This window comes from Heliconius melpomene, chromosome 9 (genome assembly GCF_056956725.1).
Source record: "Heliconius melpomene rosina isolate 202511_hmr_F chromosome 9, ASM5695672v1, whole genome shotgun sequence".
Taxonomy (NCBI): domain Eukaryota; kingdom Metazoa; phylum Arthropoda; class Insecta; order Lepidoptera; family Nymphalidae; genus Heliconius; species Heliconius melpomene.
The window spans coordinates 8,092,973-8,112,811 of NC_140397.1; the positions used below are offsets into that span (position 1 = coordinate 8,092,973).

Consider the following 19,839-nt stretch of genomic DNA (forward strand, 5'->3'; position numbering starts at 1 on the left):
CAGACGTTTGGTCTGATGAGGCATATGGCCTGAGAAATTTTGACGGGTGTGTGGCCCTGAAAGATTTTGTGAAGAGCATGTGGCTCTGAAGGACGTTTGGTCCTTGTGGTCAAGGTGGACATTTGGTCCTTGCTGACATTATGGCCTTGTGGACGTTTGGTCCTTGCTGACGTTTGGTCTTTGTGGACCATGTGACGTCTATATGGACATTTGGTCCTGGCAGACAGAGGGGACGCCTTCTGACTGTTCTGTTCACAGGTTCCAGAGTTTGCTGCACCGGACTGAACATACTTGGATATGAAGATTTTACAGGGTTAAAAATGAGAGCTCTCAAAACTTTTTATTTTCATATCTTTTGTCTGTACATTTTGATTGCCTATCCGTTTATGTTGTAATGTTTAGACATTTATAAACTTAAAATTTTAGATGATGAAGACAGCGAATATGGTACTACTGTAGAATTTTCATCAATACAGCCATGAAACGACGCTGATGACTTTGGGGCTAATCGGGATGCACCAGCATGTGATCAGGCAACTGGATCAGCTACGTCGGGGACGACGCAGGGTCAGAATGGCCGACTTAGGAGACTTCTGTGCTACAAATGTCAACTGTCAAATATAGTACTGCAATGTGTCAATGTCACTGTCAATGTCTTCCGCTCCCGCTCTTTTCATTTTGTTATTAAGTTACTAATTTAAGCGGGAGGACATATTTGGCCCTCATATACTTGAGGTTACACGTGTTGTAGTCGATGTGATTTGTTATTAGGTTATTAATAGATCATTATTAGCAAGTTATAAAGTAATTTAAATGTTTTAATTAATAAATAATGTGAATTGGTTAAAAGAGCTGCTATAATTAACACTGAGTAAATACCTATATGTGTTTTCGAATGTTGTTGGTGTTTTATATAAGTTTCTAGTTATTTATACTTCAGTTTATAGTTATTTAGATTTTTAATAAATAAGATTGTATTTGTAACATTAGTGTTGTATAGTTTTATTTTCATATTTCACTTCTGAAACCTAATTATATAGATATTCTTAATATTAGAAAAAGTACCTTAAAACCACCACCTACCGGATAACTTTTGCCAGCAATATCAAATAAAATAAGAAGAGAACCAAAGTATTTTTTAAATTAATTATAAACAGCAAATAAAGTTCGAAAATGTATAAAAATTTATAAAACCATCAACGTCATCTGCCCGTTCGCGTCGGTCATACTATGCCGCCCGAAGGCTAGGTCATTTCAAATCAGTCTTAATTATTTATTAGAATGTTGTACAGTAAACTATAATTTCAATCTAGATAAAATGCTAAAAGTGACTATTATATTTATTTCATAAAGATGAATATCAAAATGTCGCGGTAACGGTCGCATAGCGACGTTTCTTATTAACATGGCCGAATAAGTTGCATGTCAAATTAGAAAGTATTTTAATATTTTAGTATATAGGTGTAATGTAATGCCTAGCCTATAGCACTTCTGAAGAATGCAGCTTTTATATAAAACAAAAACATAGTAAATTGGACCAGTAGATCCAGAGATCTTAGCGTTCAAACAAACAAACTCTTCCGCTTTATTATATTAGTATAGATAGACTATAATTATATTTCCTTTTAAATATATCATTCTCACATCGTAATTTATAATGGTTTATGATATTTTAGAGTTACAAAAATATTTAATGTTAATATAACAAAGTAACTATTACAAAAATAAATCATTTTAATATTTACTTTAATTCCTTATTATTCTTCTTAATTTAACATTTGTTTAATTCGGTTAAGTAAATCTTTATGAAATTTAACTACTATTACATAGACAAGATATATTGTCTTAATTTCGGCTTAAATAAAGTCATGTTGTTTGGTGGAAGTATTACTTATTCATCTTACTCGCTGATTATTTTTTATTTGTAGCTTCTAAGCTAACGATCCATAGACCATAATGTCAAAATGACATTGAAATTGACGTAAAAAAGTGGCATTATAAGAATGACGTGATGTGTAAAAAACAAAGTTTCCACAGTTTTAATTTAATACAATTAATAATCGATTTATAAGTTGTTCATCTTTACAAAGAGAAAGTTAGATAGAGAATAACTGAATAATATTATTTTTTATATGTGGTGAATCTGCATGCATGATGAAATACTCAACTTCACCTACTCCTTCCACTTCCTCGAATTACCCGAGGAGTACTTCTCCTTTACCAGCCCCAGCCAACTATCAGCCCACCACAGCTAGTGCTGCAGTCAAACGATACAAATATCTTAGAAGGCTATTTAAATTTAATCAAATGGACTTTGAATTTGCAGCTTGGCAAATGGTCTATCTTTTTGTATCCCCACAAAAAGTGTTTAGAAATTTTAACTATAGGAAACGTAAGTAAAGTTAATTACAAAAATATTTATTTCAATTATTCATAATTATATAAAATATTAAAATAATTTCCACAGTTTATTTACTTGACGTAAAAGTAATAGTTATAGGTTTGTCCTGAACTCTGATTGATATCATTTTCCTACTCTGATAACAAAAGCGTGTAATTGAGTGTCGAAAACCAAACACAATTCAGGCAAAAAATGGAGACAGGAATTTCTAGAAAACAAGTAGAAATACATTTTTGATGTTCGGGTTTTATATGTAACTAAATGTATAATCTATTATAGAAATTATTTTGAAATACTGTTAAAATTTAAATGTTATTAAAACAAATTGTTTATTGAATTTTTTATATTATGGAACTTTTGAAAATTTTTAAATATTCTTGATTTATTTTACTTTTTTATTGGCATATTTCCATTAATATAAAAATAATTTAAGTGATTACTCTTCTTCAGATACTAAATCACAATTTGCTCGAGATGATCCTGCTTTCTTAGTTCTCTTAAGTGTATGGCTGTTCTGTAAGTAAAGCAGTACATTATAAATTATATTAAAAAATATATAATATTATTGAGGCCTTTGTGAGAGGATAGTGTCTGTCTGTAAATGAGGCATACACTCTACCAGCCTTGTTAGATTCCCACTCAGGAAAATTAAATATTTTCATTTCCTTGCTATGGTATAAACATAATGTTTTGCATAGTGTGCTGAACAGGTTGTCTTAATACTACTCTTTTGTACCCTCTGCCTATTTCCTATATGAATATAAAAAAGTCTAAAGTAAAAAAATATACATAATATTTGTTTTCTTACGTTTTCAGTATCTTCAATATGTTTTGCTTTAGCTATGGGATTAAATTGGACAAAACTAATATTATTTGTACTTTTTGTTGTATTTGTGGACTTTATTGGAGCTGGAATTGTAGTCTCCACAATATTTTGGTAAGACAATCTTCTTATTATTTTTTAATTATTTTATACATATGAAATTACATACAGACCACTAGACTTGAAAATAAATGTCGAATACTTATTTAGAAAACATATAAATATTTGAACATAGCGGGACTCCAACCCATGCCTCCTGGAAACCGACCAATCCCCACACCTCTTGGGACATCCTGGTTAAGTTAATCTGTATCCAATTTAAGTAAAACATATATAAATTTGAACATAGCACGACACAAACCAACCAGGACGTTGAAATATTTCTTTAATATGTGCATCATTTTGAATTCTGCATTTGATTCCAAACCATCTAATGTTGATTTAGGGTCATTTCATTTTTGATAATAAAAATTAAAATAATAAGATATGGTATACATATATTACAGCAAAATGATTGCCGTGGCGCAAGGACACAAGAATGTGAATGTAGCTCCACAGTTGTGGTTTTGATTCCTACTTGGGGGAAGTAGAATAATATAATTATTTATTAATATTTTCATTTTTTCACTCTGGCACCAAGGCAAAGACTCGAGGTTGACTTGCGCGATAATATTTTAAAAATAATATATATTTCAGGTATGTCAGTAACAAATACTTAGCGATAGATGGTGCTGGGGGAGATGTCGAGTGGGGGTACGCTTTTGACGTACACATCAATGCTTTTTTTCCGCCGCTGTCTTTATTACACTTCTTTCAGATTATTATATTTAATAGTAAGTTATATGTTGATTTAAAACACAAAATTAGGTTTTTTTGAAATCTAAATTATTGTGATTTTAACTATATTTAATAGTCAGATTCTTATTTAACATTTACTTTTGTAATAGAAAAAAGAAAAATGTCACAAAACTACTACTAATTTGTTATTCATTGTATTTATTGTTATTATTTTAAAATTTGCTTTTGAAAAATAAAAGCAATAGAGAAAAAGAATAAATATCTCGAAACGATTACAAATTTATTAATAAATTTCAGTTCAAGCGACATAATTTATATAATTTTTGTTCATTCTTTTTTCAGACCTAAATTTCTTATCATGCTTTGTGGCTAATACATTTTGGTTGGCGTCCATCATATATTATATGTACATCACATTCTTAGGATATAGCAGTGAGTATATCAATATGTCAATAAATATGAAAATCAAATCAGCTTCACTCTGTATCCCACACACAGAAGGGCACTTTCTGCCGAATTCTAAAGACATTGCGTGTTGAGTGGCAGAACTCCAAAGCCGCTCTTTGCCTCGACACTAGAGAGAAGAAATGAAAATATAAATATAAATAAATATTTCATTTCCTGGAGTAGAGATATTCAAACCCTTGTACGATAGTAATAAATATAAAAATAGAGTTAATACTTTTTTTTTTTTCAGATTTACCAATGATCAAAAACGCTAGAGTGTTTCTTCTACCATTGCCTGCTTTAATAATTTTATATTTTGGTACCTTGATTGCAGGATGGAATTTAAGTAATATGTTAATGGACTTCTATAAATATAGAATTCTATAGTAATGGTATTGTAAATGTAGTATGTAGTAAACTTACATATAGGTTCTTAAGCAATAACAAACGGTTTTTCTTTATAATTATGTTTTTAGGTATTTTATTAAACGTCTTTTCGTTGAAAAGTTAACATTATAATATAATAGAAATTAAAAAATATTAAGATTTAATGAATTTTCGCCTCAAAGGCAAAGCGAGGCGATGAGTTCCGCCACTCACCACGCAATGCCTCTAGAATTTGGTAGAAATTGGGGAAATGCCTTAATGAGAATGGAGTGTCTTAACACTTGGTACCCAGGTTCCCTCTATAGGCTATTGCGAGAAACAGCGTGAAGCGAAAAAAATGACCGGTAGAGAAATTAGTTGAGAATGGAGTATACTATTTACTTTTACTAAAATTACGAGGCTATTGCTTGGGAACGTCAATATGTAATATTTGTATATAAAATAAATCATAGTTATTAAATATACTATGTTTCACTTGTACATGTAACCTGACTGATACAGTGTCATTAATAATTTAATAAATAAATTAATTATAAATTAGTAAACCTGTTTTTATTTACTATTACATAATCTAATGATAATAGTAAGTTTGCTTTAAATATGAAAATGTTTAAATAAATTTTATAGAATTTTCCAATTGATCATTTTGGGAAATATTGATGTTTATTTACAAAAGTGTTAAAGGATTGATTTTTAATTTAAAAAATCTTTCCACTCTAATCAACAACCAAATTTAATTTATGATTTTTTAATTTAGTTATTATCATAGTAAAATATAATTAAAGTAATGTTACTGTTTAATGCACTCTCTTTTTAAAATAACCAAAATACAAAGTATTTCAATATTAATGTATTTTATTGAATAATTGAAAAACAATCGTATTAAAATTGATTTAATTTTCACTTTTATTTCATAAATATAAACGTATAAATACAGATAATAAATACTAATCGTCATCTAACACAATGACCACATCTGATGAAATGGGGTTCGGTCTTATGTCATTTTTCGCTTCCGGCTTCCTTCCTTGAACCAGCGGTTGTTTTGCCGCAGATGTTTTAGTTATTGTTAGAGATGAAGGAAGTCTACTTATTGAAGCATTAATCTCTTGTGGGATAACTTTAGATGTGGTTTGAGCCTTATATCTTTCAGCTAATAGCTTCTCCTGTAGTGTTTTACCAGGACTGACCTGCTTATGGGACGTCGGCGCCTTTGAAGTAACAGAAGCTGATGAGCTTGAACTTGGTATGTGCGCTTTAGGAGCAAATGTTAACGGATTCGTATGCTTGCTAGAAGTTCCAAAAGAAGACAAACTCGCGGTCATTGATGGCGGCAATGAAGACAACACTGTGCCCATACTAGGAGTAAGCGGGGTAGATATCGATTTCTGAAGACTGGTTATAACAGGTGTTGGCGCTGCCTTTGTCGTCGATGGTAAAGACATCGGATACGGCTTCGGCTTTACCTGAGGAACTCCACTAGATAAAGACCTTTTCATAGGCTTGGGGCCACGTTTTTTTTTCTGTTGCATCATACTACCATACGGCGAGTAATTCTCTAAATACTGTCGGTAGATTTCAGCCTGAAATGAATTTTGATATGAAGACTGGAAAGTAGACTGCAAAGTGTTTTGAAGAGACGCGTAATTAGCCAGAGCATTCATGTTGCCGATGTACGATAATGCTTGTTGAGTGAGCAAAGGATCGCTTAAAAAGTTGGGCAAATAGTCTTGGAATGATAATTCTGGTATTTTTGGTAAAACCGACGATGATGACGGTAATGACGTCGTTTGAGGTTTAGGATCTGATTTCGTCTGAACTGACTGAGGTGGAACAGGCTTCAAACGATTTTCAGCTGTTTCAATCGATTTTATGTTCTGTTTCTTTGGTAACGTTTGAATCTTATCCATACTTGCCACTTGTGTTGCCTGTTGCTTTAACGACTGACTATATTTCATGCTAAGGTCAACTAAATTCATATTTTCTGTAACAGGAGTTGTTATTATGAGTTTGTAAGCATCTACGAGTAAGTTGATTAGTTGTTTCGAATTCGGTTGTCTTTGCACTTTGCCATACGCTTTGTAAATATCAAACATTAGACTCTTTAGAGCTTGTCTCTCCACTTCGTTACTTTTTAAGTCAGCTTGCTGACTGAATCTGAAAACCTGTCCTTTTAAAGATTGCACTGACAATGAAAATGCTTGTTGTGCCAAATCAACTCTATCAGAATCGCGCAAATATTTTTTATCCTTTTCTGGATTTTTTCGCAAATGTAAGCTTAAATCTAATAAAGTTTTATGGTCATCTATCTCCTTTAATATTTCTAAAGTCAGCAACACTGAGCGATTCATATGAGCAGCGAAACCTCCGGGCTTCTCTACGTCGGTAGAAGGGAAGCGCCAAATATTATTAAAGAAATTATTAGATCTTCCTTTACTAAACAACCCCGGCATCTTTTGACCTGATCTTGAAACAAAAGCAGACAACATTAAGTCTCTACATTTTTCAATATTTTTACCTTTCTTTGAGTAAAAATGATAATGTGCGAGTCTATATAAAGCTTTATAGTGAGGCGTATAACGACTTGCACAGTCTTCCAGCGAATCGAGACACTCAGAAACTATTTTATTTATTTGTTCTTCGGTTATATCTTCTGAAGATCTACTCGAAGAATCAGAGTTTGCATTAGAATCGCTAGATCTGTCTGACGAGGAATCACTAGATCCTGACGAAGACGATGATGTAGAAGACCTAGAACTCTCGTCTTGCTTGTCATTATTCACCTCATTGCTTTCAGAAACGATATCTTTTTTCTTTTCTTCTGAACAATCCATTCCTTTACTTGTCTCATTTGAAGTCGACGACGCATCAGGATTAGGATCTGCAATAACATTTTCGACTTCTTTCATATCTTTGATATCAACTGCGGGTGTCATTATGGAATCCTTATGAGATTCAGTGTCATACGAAGCTGACCGTTTCTTTTTTGGAGCTGCTTCTGATTTTAATCGTTTTGCTTCGAGATTGTCCTTTTCACCCGCGTCGCTAATAGAACGTTTCAAAATATTGGCGGCTTGAAAAGATGGTTGTACTTCTGTTTTTGTTTCATTTTCACTCTCTTCATTATATTTTTTTATTTTTTTTTTGAACGGCCCCTGTTGCCATTCCTCCAAACATCTAATAAACACTTTACCTACCGATGTCGAAATTCGTTTATTTTCGTGCTGTTCAATATATTTAAGAATAGAAGCGTGTATTCTATAGTGAAGCTCTAAAACTTCTATACTCAGGTGTGGTGGTGTGTTGTAACTGATTTTTGATGGATATATAGCACCCGCTTCTTGTAAACTTTTAACCCCTTGCATGTAAAAAGTGAGATAAATCGATGGAGCCTCATTTCTCTTCTCTGCTACCTTTCCTAGCGTATAATATAACAACCAATTATCAGATTTATCAGAATCTGTACTATTATTCAAGCGTTCTACAACTGTCAAACAATTATTAGTTATACGCAAACACTCCTCCTTTTGTTTTTCAAGTGTTCTAAATTCTTCCATACTAAGCGATTCACTAGCCTGTTTCAGCAATCTCGAACAAAATGAGTGCACTCGATACACAAAGGTTCCATATTCCACCCATAAGTAAGAAACTCTAGGATTTAAGTTTACCGATCGCTTGAAACATCGCATAGTGGACTTCGCAGTTTTTAAAAAATCAGCTTCACCATCAAAATTTTTATATAATTTCAAAGCATTATCTATAATAGCTGCTTTAGCAAGAGCTATTTCAGCCCAAGATAAAAATCGGTCATTGTTAATTACCACATCCATTACATTATATTTTATTGCCAATTCATTATCTTCCTTTTTAAAATAATAATCCCCTAAAAAGAAGTATATGTCCCTCATTTTGTATGGTAACAATGGAGGAACCGATGGCAGCTTCTCCTCTACACAGTTTATATATTTTTCAGTTTCTATGACATATTTAGCTGGATCATATTCTGTTGGCAATAAAGTCAAGATGCGTTGAAATAACGTCTCTGTATCACTTGAAATAGCAGACACATTACCAATCAATGTAGGCATATCAGTAGGCCGAAATATTTCGTAAATCTGTTGAGCTCTTTTCCAATCTAAAGTGTATGAAGTAGCCTTGTGATCGATTACTTTTGATTTGGCCTTTTTTGCAGGATGCCCGTAAAGACAAAAAACACACTGCTCCAAACATCGATTTATTTGCTGTAAAGATTTGGCAAGTATTGGAGATCGAAGACGGGGCACTACATTGTCAAGAATAAAATAGAGTAGCTTTCCTTCTGAATGGCAACACCAAGTTTTCTCACCTAATTCCTCGTGAGCAGTAAACAAAATTTGTAAAGGAATTGGTACTTCATCACATGCAACAGTATTTTTGTTTACAATTGACCGGTCACTGCCATCAGTCCTTTTATTCTTTTTTTCATCTTCTTCTCTTTGTAAAATATAATGAAGTATAATCCATGGAGCAATAGTATCAAATGGTAGTGAAGATGAAGTAGTTTCTATTTGATGACTAGCTATCTTTATTAAGTCATTAATTCCCTGACTCAGTTCACTTCTTGATACCATATCCAGAGATGATATTCCCTCAGTATCAAGGATGTGTTCTATACAAGATAGTATTTTGTTCATGGCCCTAGACCACTTCTCATTTTCTTTTGTAATTGATATTGTTATAAAATATATTTCAAGAGACTCATGCAAACATATAAATGCCCACTTTAGACAGGAGTCAACCTTGTTTAATGCCCAGAAACTTTCAATTATGAGACATACTTGAGTTGCAAAATCTAAAGACATTTTCTCATCTTGCTTTGTGGCTACCTCTTTGCATTGTTCAAAATATTCCATAAGAATTGACAATAGTTCATCATACTTATTCTGGCTGTATAAGTCCTTAACTACAGCTAGTTTTGTATTTCTCTGTAAAGAATTTATATTTTTTAAAATTAAACTCTCTTGGATATTTGATTTATAGGTAAAGTTAACAAGATTAAGACAGTAAGTGTTATGATGTTCACCCATTGCGTTAAATTCTTCCAATAATTGATAAAGACCTTCTAGCATATAATCATCACACTTATTCACTTGATGTATGTGTATTTTAAGCCACAGACATCGTAGCATCACTTCTAAGCAGGCGGCAGTACCAGAAAATATATTGGGCTTTTGTGTCACTATTATTTCTATAGATTCTACAGTATTTAATTCATGTGTCGGTTCTTTATCAGATGTCAAATTTAATTTTTCATTAACCATAAATTCTTGTGCTAACAAATTAACACATACAAAATGTACTAAGCTGTCATGATTATCATCAGTACATGCTGGAATATCAATGTGATTGTTGTAGCAATTATTTGCTTCCACATACACCTCAGACAGACCCTCTGGCCATTTTAATTTGTATTTCACGCTTAATATACTAAGATAATTATTCAATAAATCAATAATATCTTTTGTATTTTCCATATGTTTGTCTAAAAATAATTTAACATCTTCTTCTTCTGCATTTTTAGCAAAATATTCCTCACTTTCATATTCATTTGCTTTGTCATCAAAAAACATTTCTAAATTTGCTGTGTCTAGGGATGACTCTTTAATTTGTTTTTTATTCTGTGACTCCAACATTAAATCAAGAGGTACTAACTTATAAAGACTATCATAAAGAGTTTCCTGGTTGTCAAGTTTTTTTCTACCAGATTTACGTCTATTACACCATTCCCATCTTTCTAGTGCTGTTATGGCACTACCTCTTCTTCTCACAGAAGCTTTCTCATTATCAGCTACACTTTGCTCCACTAGTTCATTTAGTTCTTCACATACTTCCTCCTTTTCCACAATTATGTCTATATGTGAGGCGTGACTAAAACCCTTTTCTGTTATATATTTATGCATATGAACTAATGAATCACCTACAGATTTCCAACTATACTTTTTAATTGATTTTTCTAGTTTTAATTTAGGAATAGTAGTTTTAATTTCTTCAGCTTTTTGTTGTTGTGCTGATATTTCTTGAATTTCTTCAGCTTCTTTTATTAATTTTTCGGCTACACACTCATCTATTGGCTCATCATCAGCTTCATTCCAAATATAAATAGGATTAATGTATGACATATATTCCCTCATATGTCTATAAACTGTGTAAATGTGTCTTCTATAAACAAGTCCCCTCATATAACCAGGATCAAGTTGCAAAGCATCATGGATTGCAGCTATACAGTGTTCTTTATACTTTAGGCCTAGTAAAAGAATAATCATTTTATCCAAACATGGCCAGTGACGGGGATTTCTTTCAACTCCTCGTTGAAATGCATATAAAGCCATTTCATAATTTTTTGCCTGCATGCTTACCTCTCCTAGACGATGCCAGAGAGTAATATCAGTTTCGTCAAGTTCAGATGCCGCGGTGAAAGCTTTTATTGCCTCATCTAAGTCGCCAACACTTTGTAACATAGATGCAAGATTTTTGTAACACAAATATTTTAAATTGAATAAGGGCCGTGAAACTTGTTCATCCGTAGATATTGGTTTGTGTACATCAGACAACAGTTCAGTGCTTAGTAAATCCTTCAAAAGCTGTGTAGCTTCCGCGACATTTCCCTTCCTTTGCAACTCTAGAGCTCTTGCATACTCTTGAAAAGCTATTTGCTCTAGTGCCTCTTTATAGAACTCCTCTTCTGATCCGCTCTCTTCGGATTCAATATTAATTGCTGCTATTTTAATCATTTTCTTTATTTAGTTTAAATTTAATACACAGTGTTACAATAATCACATAGTTCTTTACATTTACAAAGCGTCCGGCATATCCACAAATCACAAACACTGACAGCTGGCTGGCATAATAACAAATGTCAAATGATATTAGGATTAGGACTTATAACTTATAATTTTCTTAAATATTATTAAATAAAAAAGAAGTTACAATATTAAATTAAATACAGTATATACATCAAGTGTATTTGATCTTTAAATGGACTGGAATTTTCTTGTTTTTTTTTCTTTCTTTTTGTATGTATATATTTTATAATGATTCTATATTTGGCTTCCAATTTATTTAAAATCTGTTATTACATTTTTATTGTTTTTTTAAAACATAAGTGAAATTAAAACTTAGTATCTTAAGAAATAATTTTATTTATTATAGTTTCTACGATATAATTCATAGTTTACACTTCACTGATGTGTAAATGCTGTAATTCTAAATTTAAAGCAAATGAGTAAATGTGTTCTGTGATTTAAAGTCACCTGACGTTTGCTGTCGTGATTTTTTTTATTCTAATTCTGTATTTTACAGGTTATGTTATTGTTGGAAAATAATTAATTTTACATTCATAATTTATAAATAATTGAAATGATACCTAAAAATATTTTACTTAAACGTTCATGTCCATTACTTATACAAATTGCCGAAGCACATAGAAAGCCCAGATGGTTTCCTGTTGCTAAAAGTAAAATATATCGTATTCCTAAGAGACCTGTTATATCTGAAGAAGAACGTTTAGAGCTATTACGGATAAACAACAACTACAAGACACAAATGCGTGCGATAAGGCGTTTTTATCACGAAGAAATGATTAAAGAAAAATCTTCACTCGCCAGTGCTAGTTCTGAGATGTCACAGCGCTTAGAGGCAGAAGAATGGGAGAAATGTGTACAGCTTAACGAGAAATGGAATATTCAAGTTGCTGCAGAAAGGGAAGAAAGAAGGAAAACAGAATTGGCAGCCATGGAAGATTATATATTGAAACGAATGGAAGCAAAGGACCAAGAGTTGAGAGATAAAATAAGCAAAGCTTCAGTGGAAATTCGGAAACAAAAGGTAATATTGTACATTCATAATTTCAATTTTGGGTATTCACATTTATTTCTGATATTTTTGTAGTATTATTCACACACACTAAAGAAAAAAGAACCTTTTAGAAAAATGTAATAAATTAAAAAGAAAGGTAATTTCATTACTATCATCTCATTTTTATGTTCAAATATTTGTATTTCCTTAGTGTGTGATAAGTCTGTATAACATTCTGTCTTGAGAATTGATAATATTTAGGCAGAAACTTGTAACAATCAACAAATTTAGCTTAAACAAATACCTGTTCCATTTACAGTCACCTTGTGGTCATGCTGACTGGCCTCTTATATGTCATACATGTCATTATGCATTTTTGCCATTTTTTCAGGAGTTAAGTTCAACATTTATTACAACTGAGAATCTTGAAGCAGCAATTGACCATGCCCTCGCCAACCCAGTGGACTACAATTTTGCTATTGATCTAAAAGGAAATTTATTCCAAGGAAGAGATTCTCTCATTGTTAGAGAGAAAGACCCAAAGGAAGCTAAGGCTCAATAGAAACTAGTGAAAGATTATTATTTAAGTATATAATGAAAATGTTAAATAAAGTACAGATATTATAAACTTTCTTCTTTTATTTGTAAATTGAAGCAGGTCATAATTACAGAAAATATAATATTATTAATCAGCTTACTGGTAATTTTCTTTCAGTGAAATATTTTAAAATAATTGGGAGCCTGAGTAAATTTGAAGATTGTGTAACTTTGAATCCCATTCAGGAGAATGAATTATTTTAATTTCCTCATGAAGTTCTGTCACTAAAATTGGTGTGTGTGGGAACAACCTCTGGTCTCATCGTAGGATGAGCATAAAGCTAAAAATAAGAATAAAAATGAAAATATATTGTCCAGACTTTATAATTATCACTTATTGCAAATCTCATATTTATTTAGGAAATTAATATTTTCGTAATATAATACAGCATTTAGTTATTAGTATTTGAAGTTATATTGACTATAAAAAGACTATGGTTGTGGGTTCAATCCCCATTTGCAGTAAAGTACTTAACATTATATTTTGAATTTGGGCAGGAATTCATGAACAGACTGACTTGACACTAGATCTCTGCCTACTCTGCAATGCAATAAAAAGATGTTCTATACTAAATAAACATTAAATGATAAAAAGAGTAAAACAACCAGTAACAATATATAAATGTATATTCATCAACAATAGAATCTCCAGGGTCACAAACCTGAGACTATATAATACATTACACCCAGATGTGCTACTGAGTCAATAGACCAAATGATAGTGTCTCCAGGTAAGTGACTCTGAGCCACTACACAGACATGTCATTGAACATGGCTTGCCAGTGCGGAGTGACATTTAATTTGTGTTGCAGAGCTCCAAGGGATACGAGGCTTGCAGAGCGCGACTCTTCATTGGTTCCCACTGATACCACTTCTTGATGGAATGAGGCTTTGGTACCTGAGCATACCTGTTGGAAAATATTTAGTTTAAAATTTGTGTTTTATTTTTTAATATGTAAGTAAATATTGTATATGGAACTATAAAAATGTTGAAATTTCCACTTAGGTAAATAAAGTATTTCCTCGCTCTGGTAATAACACCTTGATATTGTATAGTATGAAGGAACACTAGGTTCCTTCTACCTTGCCTGCTATATGAAGGAACAATAAAATTACACAATTAAACAGTGAATCTGTTTTTTCTTCCCTTAATAAATTAAAAGATATGGATATAAATTCAAATTCAAGCACATTTTAGGAATATAATTGTGTAATTCTGATGTATAAGCTATATTACTGTAAAGTTTCATCTAAATCCGTTCAGTAATTTTGCACGAAAGTGGAACATACATCCATACTCACAAACTTTCGCATTTTTAATATTATTATAGTAGGATAGGTAGGATTTTACCTCAAACACAGTGTCTCCCAGTACAAGAGTGACGCGTCCCGATCTGTGTACTCTTAGATTACCTATTTTGCCTTCTTCCAAATCCTTTAATCGACATCGAGTGTCTGTCTAAAAAAGTAAATGCTCCTAATTAAAACAAGTAAAAGAAATAATTAAATTGAAACTATTTTCTTTTTCCCGCTCTGGTAAAAAACGTTGTGTTAAGTTACGCCATTCAACAGCTGAGCGATATATAGGTAAAGACTATAAACTTAATGACAATTCGATACACATTTGGGGAATGAGATATTTTTATTGATTACGCGTAAATTTGCTCTGAAATCAAAATGTGCGGCGTTAAATTCCGCCATTCTACACACAATAGATCGCGAATTCGGACCGATTTTAAAAGAAATGTCTTGATATTATGTTCGCCAGGCTTATCCTGCCATATGGAATACAGCGTGAAAGAAAAGTAATTATAACGATAACTACATATATATCTCTCTATTAGCCAGGCGTAGCGTAGCATAGTTCACAGAGTTCACATTCGAGTGTCTTAACAATAGGTTCTCAGGTTCCCAAGGCATACCCTGCCATGTGCGAAATGCACAGCGTGAAGTTAAAAAGAACTACAGGTTATATAGATACATACAGGTTTCTCTTCCTCATTAGAGGTAGACGGTTGATCGCCGCCGCGACCTGGTAGGGTGTCCGCTAGCTGAGAAATAAAAATACAAATTTAGCTATTAATCATAATATATCTAAAGTCTATTATAAATTATACTAATGAAGCCGTCATGGTTAAGTGGCACAAGCGTATGACTGGCGAAGGTTGTAAGTTCGATTCCTACTCGGGGTTACATTTAATATTTTCATTTCATAGCTCTCACTCAACACGCTATATCTAAATATCATAGAACTGCAACTAACATGTGCACAACTACTTGTGAGCCTACTTTGCAATGGCAGTACCAACCATATGCTGGCGGAGAAGAGCAGTTATTGCATTGAATCCTAATAAACTATTGGGCTTTTTTATTTTCTTTCTAGATTTCTGCAGTCGGGGTTTTTCTTTTTTAAATATTTTTTATTGTAGTAGCAAGTGTTTACGTTCTTGACATCTAGTCGTATCTGCGTCACACGTAATACGCATATGGATTAACATGATGAAATGAAAAAAATCTACGTCTAAGCCGTTGACCGTATCTTATATTTTTCTTTTATGTATAGGTTTGAAATATATGTATTTCCCTATATGCTGCTCCCGTAAAAGGAGCGCAAACGCTTCCACCTGCATATTTTTGACGATGAAGCGACGAAAAAGAGCCGTGATATTTAGAAAATCAACGTTTTGATTTTTTTTTAATCTCAACAACAAACCTGCAATAGTATAAGCGTAGGTTTATCACTCTTCAACAGATTAACCACATTTGTATCTTCAAACACTTCCTTCACATCTGGTGGCGCTTGCTCTTCTGCAAATGGCACTGAAATATTAACTCATTTTACTACTATATAGTAAAACTGAGATTAAAATATATTAAAGTAAACATAATAATAAGTAAATGTAATAAGCAGCCCTTTTAGCATTTAATCCCAATTAAAGCAGTTTTTATTAATTCTTAAATAATATTTTTTTGCGAATTGAAAACCCATTCTTCAACTCAGGCAACCCACTTTGTATTTTAATTAAGTGACTAATTTCATGTTCAAATGATATTACCCAGTACATGCACTGATACATATAAGTTGAATAGAAAACCTAGAAGTTAATAATTTCCTTATTAACATAAAGTTACCGTTTTATTAAAAGTACAATCTGGATTCTTCCATAACGAAAAATATAAAAAGATATACAAATATAAATTATGTTACGTTGTTATATAATTTATAAACTGTAAAGGCGGCATTAATAATTTAAAACCTATGTCATTGTATGGCAGCATTCTTAAAGTTATTAAAAAAATACTGCATGCAAACTTGTAAAAATGTAACAATGAAATTATTATTTCTATAAATTTTTATATATATTTAAAAAAAAACTAAATACATATAATTACTACCAGTGTAAATATAAATTATTTTCAAAACAAAAACCTTAAAAATCAACTTTACACAAAATTCCCATAAACTAAAATAAAATCTAAAGCAACATAGAACATTAAGACCACAAAAGATCGAAACGTTCTAAAGAGAAATATCGGCTGATATTAGCACCATGTAACGCGTCAGACACGACTAGGTACTGTGCGTTTGTTTGATGCGATCTCATACAGAACTGGTGCGATGATGGTATAATAAATTAAAATATATATTCTTTTTAAATACTGCATTTAATATATAAAAGTTAAATTTCAATTATTATTATTTTTTTATTACAAAGTCATCGCCTATGGGGCCATGCATAAATTATGTTACATGATTTTCATTATCAGCTATCTTGAGTTTAACTTAGTGTTGAAAGGTTTTTTTTTAAATTATTGGTTACTAAAAATTCTGGGGTGAGCACCAGATCATTTTGGGGAGAACAACGACAACCAGTCTCTTCTACCCCTTCATAGGCCTACGATCGGGACTCCATAACGTGTGAGGTAATTTATGGATGTCCAAAAAAAACTTATAATAATGGCAGATAAATTCTCATGTAATTTTTTTTATAAACATTATTCTCCAATACGAAATTAACCAAAACAATTAAAAATGGCGGTAAATTGGCTGTCTAGTTGAATTTTTAAACATATTATTTTAATTTGTTATAACACAATCACAAGTCTGTATATTTAAGATCTTACTGGCACAGTCCTCTGATGGCTCCGTTTTGACAACCACTTCCTGTTTTATCTTCACTGCCTTCACATTAGTAAAGCCTATAAAACAATTAACTACACTATATCTTACCTCATTTAAAATTACAATTTGATACTAAATTCGTACTTTTACTACATAAAAACAACCAATACTAATATTGAATCTCAGTGTGAGAAGAGTGAGTTAAGGTTTCTTTAAAATATTGTATGTATAATATTATAAAAGTCAAAATTATATTAATGTATATATTCAGGTAATTATAACAATATTGGATATTTCTAATAATCACTGTTACATAACAAAATTGTCAGCATTCTGTACCTAATCTAGGTATGACCTAGTTGTTTAACTAAATATTCTGTCCCCTGTTGATTGCTTTCAACTTCTAAAAAAGACAACATTTATGAATCTCTGTTATTTAAATGTTTTAAGATTGTAACATATCCATTTGGTAATTTTAACTTGTCATAAAATTATAAAAGCCATAGAAACTGTCCAAAAAATTATACCCAAATGCACTATACTATAACAATAAAAATAAATATAATTAAATAATATCTTACAATAATCTTTCTATAATTCCATATATTATTAATAGTTAAACAATGATAAATAACTTATTTATATTTAGTAATATCATATTTGTTTAACATAATATAATTATTACTTTTTGCACCATTCAGTTATCTTTTATGAAATAAATACTTTGAATTGGATGCCTGTAAGAAATCACTTTGTAGTGATAAGTCTGCCATTGCTGCTTTTTTGGTTTTTTGTAAATATTGTGAAATGTTATTTTATTGTTTCTTTGTTTTTAGTGCAATAAAGTATAATTATTATTATTATAACAGACATACCTCCATCATCCATTGGTAATTTGACAGGTGCTTCGACATCTAGCATCTTTTTGAAGTCTTCGCTTTCATCCTCATATGATGTGCCGTCACCAAAAGCCTTTTTAAGTTTTTGTTCTTCAAGTTCATTATCTATCTGTAAGTATATTTTTTAAGGTGAGTCATGGCGGAGGGCTCGATTTCCACTCAAAGGAATGTTTAATATTTGCATTTTCCCACTCTGGTAACCAAGGAAAGAGAGGTGTTGAGTTCTGGCACTCAATATACGATTCCTTAAAAATTCAGCGGAAAATGGGGAACCAAAGCGTCCGAATGGGGAACAGAGTATATGCAGACTGGGTTTCTGCATTCCCTCTGCCTACCATAAGCAGATTACAGTGTGAAGTTAAAAAAAAGAAAAAAACAATGAACACCAAACCCTCATAACTGTTCCATCAATAATAATATGCAGTAGCCAATAGAGAGCAGAATAAGCAACAATAAGCAACAATATTTAAAATAACTAGAGGGATATACCTTTGCAATATCTTTAACTTTAATAGTTGGTCTTTGTAAAACAGGGGTTGCATCATTATCTCTACCATAAGATACTCTGCTATGATGCCTTTCAGCACTGCCAAGACCTGAAAAATGTTTTTTTTTTAGATTGTTAAACAATTTACTGTACTGTTGATATTTAGTGATAGAACCAAAAAATGAACTTTGTCTTGTAACATAAGGGTAATTAAAATAGTTTATTACGCTGAGGACTCTGACATGAAAGCCTCATACACATTAAATCTATATATATAATAAAAAGTATATTGAATATAATAAAATACCTTCAGAAAACACTCCACCAGATTTAATTACTTTAGGCCCATTCTTGTTAGCAAGTTTATTCTTGTCTGACTTTCGATCCCTTTTGTTCTTTTCATCTTTTTTTTGATCACGAGAATTTGCTGCAGAGGGGCTACAATATTTATCAAACAATTATTAATTATAAAGTACTTATGCATAGGGAAATAATTTATAAAATTTATAAATTCTAGCATTACCCTTTATTTTTATTCCTAGTCACATTTAGATTTGGCGTAAACATTTTTTTATTAGGCTTTACTCCACCCAGCGACAGATCTCGGGGAGGTTTCATTGATGCCAGCCTTTGTAGAGGATCTATTGTAACTCCATTTGTACTTGGTTTATCTCCTGAATTAGACATTTCTATACCTATAGAATAGTATAATAACTTTTTTAAAATAGATGATGTCAAATATAAATCAACTTATATCATGTTTTTAAGATTTTAAATGAATTAGAAGCACTAAACAACAAAAGCTGAAGAAAACACTTGTTTATTTGTTGACTTGTTGAGGGAAAAATCGTGATATTGACACTTGACTTTAGTAACCAATGATTATTATACAGATAGAGAATGTTGACAGATAATCATTTAATGGATGTTGGAGTTAAAAATTAGGACCAAGAAAATATTTTTTACAAAGCCTTTTTTTAATAAAAAATATTTTATAAAGCACTTTGTTGTCTAATATTTTTAAGCACTAACTTTTTTACCTTT

At 31.6% G+C, this 19,839-nt stretch overlaps 4 protein-coding genes across 7 annotated transcripts; 2 read left to right on the forward strand and 2 right to left on the reverse strand.

The window, feature by feature from the left end:
- The first annotated feature begins 1,977 nt into the window (after window positions 1–1,977).
- Unc50 (Unc50 RNA binding protein) lies at window positions 1,978–5,401 on the forward strand. The gene is made up of 6 exons (XM_085190241.1): window positions 1,978–2,392; window positions 2,852–2,917; window positions 3,218–3,338; window positions 3,921–4,057; window positions 4,365–4,454; window positions 4,720–5,401. Exons 1-6 carry the CDS (start codon window positions 2,152–2,154, stop codon window positions 4,854–4,856), a joined length of 792 nt encoding a protein of 263 aa, XP_085046367.1. The 5' UTR covers window positions 1,978–2,151; the 3' UTR covers window positions 4,857–5,401.
- Window positions 5,402–5,736: 335 nt separating this feature from the next.
- LOC146536449 (calcineurin-binding protein cabin-1-like) lies at window positions 5,737–11,740 on the reverse strand. The gene has a single exon (XM_085190243.1). The coding sequence runs from the start codon at window positions 11,624–11,626 to the stop codon at window positions 5,804–5,806; it is 5,823 nt and encodes a 1,940-aa protein (XP_085046369.1). The 5' UTR covers window positions 11,627–11,740; the 3' UTR covers window positions 5,737–5,803.
- Window positions 11,741–12,136: 396 nt separating this feature from the next.
- On the forward strand, window positions 12,137–13,317 carry mRpS26 (mitochondrial ribosomal protein S26). The gene is made up of 2 exons (XM_085190248.1): window positions 12,137–12,719; window positions 13,081–13,317. Exons 1-2 carry the CDS (start codon window positions 12,252–12,254, stop codon window positions 13,249–13,251), a joined length of 639 nt encoding a protein of 212 aa, XP_085046374.1. The 5' UTR covers window positions 12,137–12,251; the 3' UTR covers window positions 13,252–13,317.
- Window positions 13,318–13,895: 578 nt separating this feature from the next.
- On the reverse strand, window positions 13,896–19,669 carry Polr3D (RNA polymerase III subunit C53). Of its 4 annotated transcripts, none has more exons than XM_085190245.1 (9): window positions 19,319–19,669; window positions 19,103–19,233; window positions 18,798–18,904; window positions 18,285–18,417; window positions 17,412–17,486; window positions 16,000–16,094; window positions 15,272–15,337; window positions 14,638–14,745; window positions 13,896–14,194 (listed from the first exon to the last, which is right to left on the reverse strand). In XM_085190245.1, exons 1-9 carry the CDS (start codon window positions 19,480–19,482, stop codon window positions 14,036–14,038), a joined length of 1,038 nt encoding a protein of 345 aa, XP_085046371.1. In that variant the 5' UTR covers window positions 19,483–19,669; the 3' UTR covers window positions 13,896–14,035. The 4 variants fall into 4 exon arrangements, with proteins under 4 accessions (XP_085046371.1, XP_085046370.1, XP_085046373.1 ...); XM_085190244.1 differs by having other exon boundaries at window positions 16,000–16,106; XM_085190247.1 differs by lacking the exon at window positions 17,412–17,486.
- Window positions 19,670–19,839: the final 170 nt, after the last annotated feature.